The sequence below is a fragment of the Podarcis pityusensis genome, assembly GCF_964106645.2.
Source record: "Podarcis pityusensis genome assembly, chromosome: 12".
Classification (NCBI taxonomy): Eukaryota; Metazoa; Chordata; class Lepidosauria; order Squamata; family Lacertidae; genus Podarcis; species Podarcis pityusensis.
Genome location: NC_138037.1, coordinates 1,103,263 through 1,111,172, shown reverse-complemented (window position 1 = coordinate 1,111,172; position 7,910 = coordinate 1,103,263). Strand labels below are relative to the sequence as shown.

General features: G+C 51.6%; 1 protein-coding gene across 1 annotated transcript; it reads left to right on the top strand.

The window, feature by feature from the left end:
- CIB3 (calcium and integrin binding family member 3) lies at positions 1-5,968 on the top strand. The gene is made up of 6 exons (XM_080975336.1): positions 1-599; positions 997-1,031; positions 3,148-3,259; positions 3,436-3,583; positions 4,554-4,749; positions 5,257-5,968. Exons 1-6 carry the CDS (start codon positions 549-551, stop codon positions 5,276-5,278), a joined length of 564 nt encoding a protein of 187 aa, XP_080831462.1. The 5' UTR covers positions 1-548; the 3' UTR covers positions 5,279-5,968.
- The last annotated feature ends 1,942 nt before the right edge of the window (positions 5,969-7,910 follow it).

Here is a 7,910-nt window from a genome sequence, read left to right as displayed (position 1 = left end):
GAGAGAGAGGTCCCTCCCGCCATCTCCCTATATCTCTCTCTGGGGCCGAACATATTTTCATTGGGTGGTTGGGGCAACGCAGGGCTGCTCAGAGCCACTTTTCTTCCAGTCCACTTGGGGAGATGCTGAGGGCGAAGCAGGGAGACCTCCCGGCAGCAGGAGGGAGACCGCCAGGCCGCGCCACGGAGCCGAGCTGAAGCCGCTCCGTCGGCGCGCAGCAGCCCCTTCGCTTGCGCACAGAGCGAGCCAGGAGCGGGCCTTGGCATCCACGGCGTAACCTGAGCCCTCCGGGGCCGGCGCGCGCCGCAGGCAGCAGGTGAGTGATGCTGGACATGCACCTGGTGCCGCCTCCGGACTGAAGATTTGATGAAATGCCTCTATTATGATCCGGAGGTCCATGGAGGAGAGCAAGCGGGCGATACCTGATCCCCTCCACTCCCGGAGAGCCCGATTGCTGGAGCTTTTCATAACCTCCCCAGCCAGACGCCTCTCTGGAAAGGCAGCTTCAGGGGCAGGAGCCATGGGACGAGGGGGCCCAGGGCTCAGAGATGGGTAACAAGCAGACCATCTTCACTCCGGAGCAGCTGGACGCCTATCAGGTAAGAGCACCTGCGGACGCAGCGCGGGAGCTTCCATGCCTGCGCGCTCACCAGAGCTTTGCTAATGCTGGGCAGGAAGCGGGAGCGGCTGCTTTTTCAAGTCAACATGCAGACAAGCCACACGAGTGCGAATGCCATGTGTGAACGCTGCCCTGCGAGGAGTGTGTCCGTACAGGAGCCCATAAGCAGCAGCAGTAGATGGAGTCAAAGCAGCAACAACCTGCCTTTTCCTGGATTCAAAGAGCTTATTTTTACGGCTAATGTCTGTACAGCACAGGGGTGGGGGTGGGGTAGGAGAGGATTTTTGCGAGAAGATCAGAAATCACTCCTGGGCGAGGGTCTCCAGCCTTCGCAGACTCCCCTCTGTGCCTGATTTCATATTTCTTTTCTGTTTCAGGATGCAACGTTCTTCACACGGAAAGAAATTCTCAGGTGAGATTATGCGTTTCGCTACAGAATCCAAACACCTGCGTCAGAATTATCCTTTGTTAAAAGCTCGGGCGGGGGGGGGGGGCGGCGGCAGCTGAAGCAGAGCGGCCTTTACCCGCCTTTCCCCAAGCTGCCTTTCACAGATGCCCATTTGCCATGAAATGCGCCTGGCCCCGCTCGCCCTTCAGCTCCGCATTCTGGAAATCCCCTCTGCTGAGCTGAATGGGGCTGGAAGTGGCAGGATCAGTTTCGGGTCCCTGCAGCAGAGAAGCCTAAATCAGGGGGTTCCAAGTGGCTTTTTAAGACTCACGCTCAACACAACTGAGCCACTGGGCGATCCAGTGTGTGAGACAGAAGAAGGTGCTAGAACTCCCTTGGGAGTCATAGTTTCCTTCTTAGTAAGTTTATTCAGTTTTGAACTTTGAGACTTCCAAATGAGAACGCGGAAGGGAGCTGAGCACAAAGCACTCGAAATACTTCCAAATAAACTCCAAACCATTTGGTTCCTGTGGCCTCTGGAGCTCCCCCAGCTGAGACTCTGCAGAGATAATGTGGTGGAGTGGTTAGAGTTTGGCCCCTTGGGAGAAGCGAGTTCACATCCAGCTACCAGCCCGTCTCTCCCTGTCCATCTAGCCCACCTCACAGGGGTGTAATGAAGCTAGAATAGGAGAGCCATGGGCACAGCTTTGAGCTCCCCAAAAGAAAAGGTGATATACTAATGCAGTGATAAGCAAATAAGTGCCCAGGAAGGGAGACCCAAGGCCCGCAGGCTGAGGGGTCTCAGAGCCAGGCAGGGGGAGCATCCAGCCCAGGAGAAATGCGCCCCCTCCCCTCTGCCATTTGCTGTGTGACATGTAGCAAGGGACACAGGCTGAGTGAAAGGGGCATTGATGAAACCTAAGTATGGGCATGTTTTCATGTCTGGAATGGAAGCCAAGACCATAATTGTATCATGAATAAGGCATTCATTATTGATAGGGAGCCCTTTTGAAACTTCTGCCTCTTTGTTCTCTGCCACTTTCTCTGATGACAGCCCATTGCCGAGTAAACAAAGGAAGCAAAAAGGAGGCAGAGGAGGAGGAGACCCCCCTCCCCCTCCCCCTTTTTAGACTTCCCCTCTAGTGAGCGCTTTCTGCTGCAGAGCTCTGCAAGCAAATCCGAGAGGAAATCCCACTGAGTTTAATGGCCTGCGCTTCTGAGCAGGCAGGGGCAAAGTTACGCTGCCAGCTTAGTTAGGATTTATATCCTGACTTTTTAAAAAATGTCTGTTTTGAGGCAACCAACAACAAAGTCGGAACAACAAAGCAGTAAGTAACCCAACATACCAAAAGCAAACACAAGAAGCACATTTAGACAAAACCTTTTAGGAAATGGAAACAGGTAAATGCCCTTTAAAACTGACTGAGCACAAAATCACTTAGGCCTCCTGTGCCAACCTCCTGTGCCAATGCACGCTTACTTGGAAGTAGGTCCTACTGCATCCAATGGTGTCTGGGGATCTGGACCTAAGTAAATGAGCCGAGGATTGCAGAAGCATTCCCTGTTGTGAATTGGTGGGGTGGTGCAGGGAAGAAGTACCTGAATGTACAGAATTATCAGCAAAACACACACAGAGACAACCACCCCCAAACAAACTCACCTGTGCCCCCTTCTCTTTTCTCGCACACAGACCTGTGTGGAGTCATCACTTCCCTTCTGCGGCAGTCTGAGTCCCCCTAACATTTTCATAGCCTTGATCGGTTCTTCCTCTCCCTGTTTTTTTATTTTTTGTGGGAGAAGGACACCCCCTCTAGGCAGCAGCTGAGAAGAAGACTTCTTGGGTTTGCTGACCTCTCCTTGCCTCCAGGCATTTGACTGTAAATAACAGAGCAGCAAAGGAGGCCCCTTCAGAGCTGCTTGGCCAAATGCTCTCTTTCTTCTGCCTTGCTTGGTGGGAAGGCCAGAGATGTGAGCTGTCCTGATATTTGGACCAGTGCAAGTCATCTTGGATGACGCCTTGCATGTTGCTCAGTGACGATTGACTCCTGCCAGTCCAGCATGCTCGAGAGAAGCCACATCCTCCCTCCACGACCTGGTCCTGCATCCCACAGGTGAGAAAGACTCCTTTCCTTGCTTGCAGGTTGTTTGACAGGTACCGTGACCTGGCCCCTCAGCTGGTCCCGCTCGATTACACGAAGAAGCCCAACGTTAAGCTCCCCTATGAACTCATTGGCAGCATGCCTGAGCTGAAGGTACAGGAGGAGGCGGGCAGGGGCCCTGGGGTTCAGTTCCCAGGGAAGACTCTGTGGGGAGAGGCTGCCTGGCACCAGCTGTCTCACCTGCCCTTGAAGTGAGGCTGCCCCGGGGGAAATGGGGAGGAGGCCCGGAAGCCGGGCTGGTTTCCTTCTCACCCCATCTCCTTCCTCAGGACAACCCCTTCCGGCAGCGCATCGCTGAGGTCTTCTCCGAGGATGGGGAGGGCAACATGACCTTGGATGACTTCCTGGATATGTTCTCGGTGATGAGTGAAATGGCTCCTCGGGATCTCAAGGCTTATTACGCCTTCAAAATCTACGGTGAGGTCAGGGGAATATCTACTAGGAAAGTAATCATGCTAATCTCCTAATCCCAGAGGATCCCAGAAGCAACTTCAGTCTACATTGCTTAAAACTAGACCCAATTTGAGTTGCATTGATTTGAGTCCTATTGATTAATATTAATTTTTTTTTGTATTTATTTCAACAATCCCAAAATTTGAGAGTCAGTGATCTGTCATGGAACAACCCCACTGAATAAAATAACAGTGGTTATCCAGTCCTCATTGCTGGTTTCAAAGGGCCCCCCATGACAATTCAAGCTTCAGGCCCCCAAAATGTTGAGTGGCAGCCTCAGGGAAGGGGTCCTGGGAGTTGGGCATGGGCTCTTTGAAGAGGAGCATTGCCACACAACTTCACCAGCTGCCAGTCACTCCAGCAATGGGAAAGGGAGAGAGGCAGCTCTTGGGGGCAGCCCTGGCCAAATGCTCTTCAAGACAAGAGGCTTTGTGTAGTAGCTGCAGGGCAGGAGAAGAGGCCAGAGGGGTGGCTGGACCCGCAAAGAGATCAAGTGACAGGGGAAACTGCACCCCGTGGATTTCTGCCTGCCATGATCTATCAAAAGCATTGAAGGAAGCCCAAGAAGTTACTGGCAAGTGGGCAGTGGGAATCTCACTGAAAAGCAGAGGCTCTGCACTGTGTGTGCATGTGTGGAAGTGGTTTGTGGTGCTCCACAACCTTTTGTGGTGCTCCACAAACACTGCAGCAGACTTCCCTGTGCACCTGAGCATAGGAAGCCCATTTCCAGAGGGCTTGAAGCAACACTGGCACCCCCACCACAGGCCCTCATAGGCAGGCCTCCCCCCACCCTGCCTCCCTGCCATGGCTCTGGCACTACTCTCACCGCCAAAGCAGGGAGCTGACCTTCTGAGGGGATTATGTGTAAGTTCAGAGGCAGTGGGGCTTTTCCCTGCTCCTGCCCTGAGGTCCCCAGGCACTCCTCTATCTGCAGATTTCAACGATGACGACTACATCTGCAAATCCGACCTGGAGAAGACGGTGAACAAGCTGACCCGCAAAGAGCTGACCCCGGAGGAGGTGTGCCTGGTGTGCAACAAGGTGATGGAGGAAGCCGACTTGGACAACGATGGCAAGCTGTCCCTGGAAGACTTCCAGCACATGATCGTTCGAGCGCCTGACTTCCTCAGGTAATGGAAACTGCCCGGCCGTGGCCTTCCTTCCCTCTCTGGGCTGTCGGGCTGAGGAACAAGGAGCTCCGGGGGGACTTTTCTCAGAGCAGAGGGTGCCAAGAAAGCCAAATGAGGTGAGAGTAGCCCGAGGTTGCCCTTCAGCATTCGCCCCATCCATCCCCGTCCTGCCCATCTCATGCAGAGCGATGAAGCGGGTGCCTCGTGAGACGCCCTGGGCTTTTGCTCTCGGACACAGTCTGCTGAGCTCAGCCTGGGCATCCTTCTCTCCCCAGGACAGATTCACGCAGCCCGTCCTCACCCAGCCTGCCCTGGCTGTGCTGCCAAGCATCTCAGCCAGGAGAGCACATTTTTTCCTAAGCTAGTTGGAGTCTCTCTCAGCCACAAGGAGGCCCGGAGTTCAGCTTCCACCTGCTGTTGTTTGCATGTTAAACTCCCCATCTTTGCTGATGTCCTTTTCTGACCGTGGGTCACCAGTGCTGAAGGGTTCTTGTTGTTTTTCAACAGCACTTTTCATATCAGAATCTGACCCAAACTCCAGAGACCCACCGAGAGCCAGAAACCCTCTTGCTGCTGCTGCTGCTGCTTCCGGAGCTGGATCAGAGGATGAGGCCTGGAGCTCCCTCCCTAGGGCTCCTGCCGGGGGGGGGCGCTGGGGGCTGGGGTGGAGCAGAGCTTCCTTTTGCCTCTTGCTTAACACATGGTGGGGTCTCTTTCCAACTTCATATAACAATGCAGCCGGGTTTCTGTTTTCCCCCTAATCTGACATACAGAAAGGCAGCCAAAAGCACACCAAGAACTCAGGCCAATGTAAGTTTCAGTAGTGGGAGTGGCCCCTACTCGCAAATCAATAGTCAATTGTAACAAAAACTAATCCATTCAAAAGTATGTATTCTGACAAGGATTACAAACTCAAACTCATAAGGATATGTATAACACAATAATTCGTTACAGAATTAGAGATAAGAGTTTATGAGTAGAGATAAGTTCATGTTAGTCCATAGTCAAGTTCGACGTGAAGGTCTTAGTTTCAATCACTGAGCAGAAGTCAGAAGACAATTATGGATCAGAAACAAGGACAGGGCCCTGTTTCAATGTATTCACCTTCATCGGCTAATTTTTAAAGGGTTGTGTAAGTTTGAAGAATTTGTATAAATATATCCTGTTATTTTCTACATTTCTCAGAGATAACAACTACATGTGGGTAGATCAACGTGTATCTTGAGCTTTTCTGTGTGTTTTTCTTGGTATATTGAATTAAAATTCAACACTAAGGACATTGGAAGAACCCTGTTGCTGGGTCAGACCACCCCCACTCTAGTGTGTGGCTTCCCTTGTGGCTGGCCAGAGCCCACAAGGAGACCTGAGCTCCACAGCCCATTCCCACTGGTGACCCTGAGCAACTGGTCTTCAGGGGCAAAATACGTCTGATGCACACAACCTCCAAGTGTCCCTGTTTTCCAGGGACACTCCCGGAATTACAGAAGCCACTCCAGTTTCTAATTTGATCCCGGAATGTCCTGCTTTTCCTTTATCTTCCCCTCCATGTCACAGAGAACAGTGGTGGAGAGATCAGACTGTGCCCCCCTCCTGTCCTTTTTGGAAACAGAAGCCTTTGTGCTGTGTGTGTGTGTGTGTAGGTGCAAAAACAGAGTCCCGTTTCTACCGAAAATAAAATACCTGCAACAAACGAAGGAAACGTTGAAGCTGGCCTACCAAGCCCTTCCTATAATCCACTTCCTTTTCATATTCCTGTTCAGTAGAATTGGGTGAGTCCAGCAACTGTGTGTTTTTCAAGCAAGGACCTTCTGGCCTGGTTGGCTACCTCAGCTGTCAAGGGGAGATGGTCAGGCCTGTCAAGGGAGAGCCCAATGAGGGCATTTGGTCCACTAACAGCCCCAGCCAATGTAGCAACTCCAGACCGGCCAGCCTCACAGGGCAGTTTTGAGTGAGGAGACAAACTGGTCTATAAATGCAAGAAACACATATACACTGTTATTAAAATGTGCTCAGTGGAAAGAGATTTTGTCTGCAACTACGAAGATAGTAGATGAAATTATGATTAGCAGCAGTAGTGTTAATAATTAAAAAATCAAATTCATTACCTGCCCTTCTTCGCCAGCAGGTCCCAGTGCAGGTTACAATGATCCAAAACTCAGTATTAAAAATAGATGGTTAGAGTGTGGTGCTGATAATGCCAAGGTTGCAGGTTTGATCCCATATGGGACAGCTGCCTATTCCTGCACTGCAGAAGGTTGGACTAGATGATCCTCAGGGTCCCTTCTGACTCTACAGCTCTAGGATTCTATGAAATTACAAGCCAGAGGTCCTGAAAATGCACATCTCAGGTGTCAGGGGCCAGGGCAGAGAGGACCGTGACCAAGTTCCCTCTGTCCAGAAGGGGCCACAGCTGGGGACAAGCTCTCCTAGCCACTTGGACCTCTAGTGTCAAACGCGGATCCAGGACTTTCCCCAAGCTATGATCCTGCTCCTTCCAGCGAAGAACAGCCCCACCCAGAACAGGCTGCCTTCCCACCTCCTGGACTCCAGAACTTGGAGCCCATCACAAGGCTGTCAAGATCCAGCTGCCATTCGCTGGTCCACATCCGACCACCTGAGCTTGTGTTGGTCGGCTGCAAGCCTAGAAACCTGCATCCTGAACCGTCACCAGGGTCATGTCAGAAATGACAATTAATGGGTGAATCTGCACCCACTTTTAAAGCAGAGATCGGTGGCCAGAGTTACAGAAAACCCAAGAGGAGTAGAATGAGGTGTATGAAGGGAGGGCAAACAGCTGTGGATTCCCTGCCAACCACCAGATGCCAACCTTCCACTTATCTGTATAAGGGGGGGTTAGTGAACAAAAATTAAAAATATTGGGGGTGAATGTTGGAAGAAATGATTGCAGCATAGAACTGGGGGGTAGGGGCGGAAATAAGGATAAATCTTCAAACAGTGATGGGGTCAGGAAGGGGAGGCATATCATAGAATTGGAAGGGGGCACCAAGGGTCATCTAGTCCAACCCCCCATAATGCATATGATGCAGTTGTGTATCTATTTGCCTAGATAATTGCACCCCACTTTTCAAGTCACAAAGTGGCTCATCGTACAACAACGGCAGGATTTTAAAGCACCAAAAACCCAAAGAAAACGGGAAGAA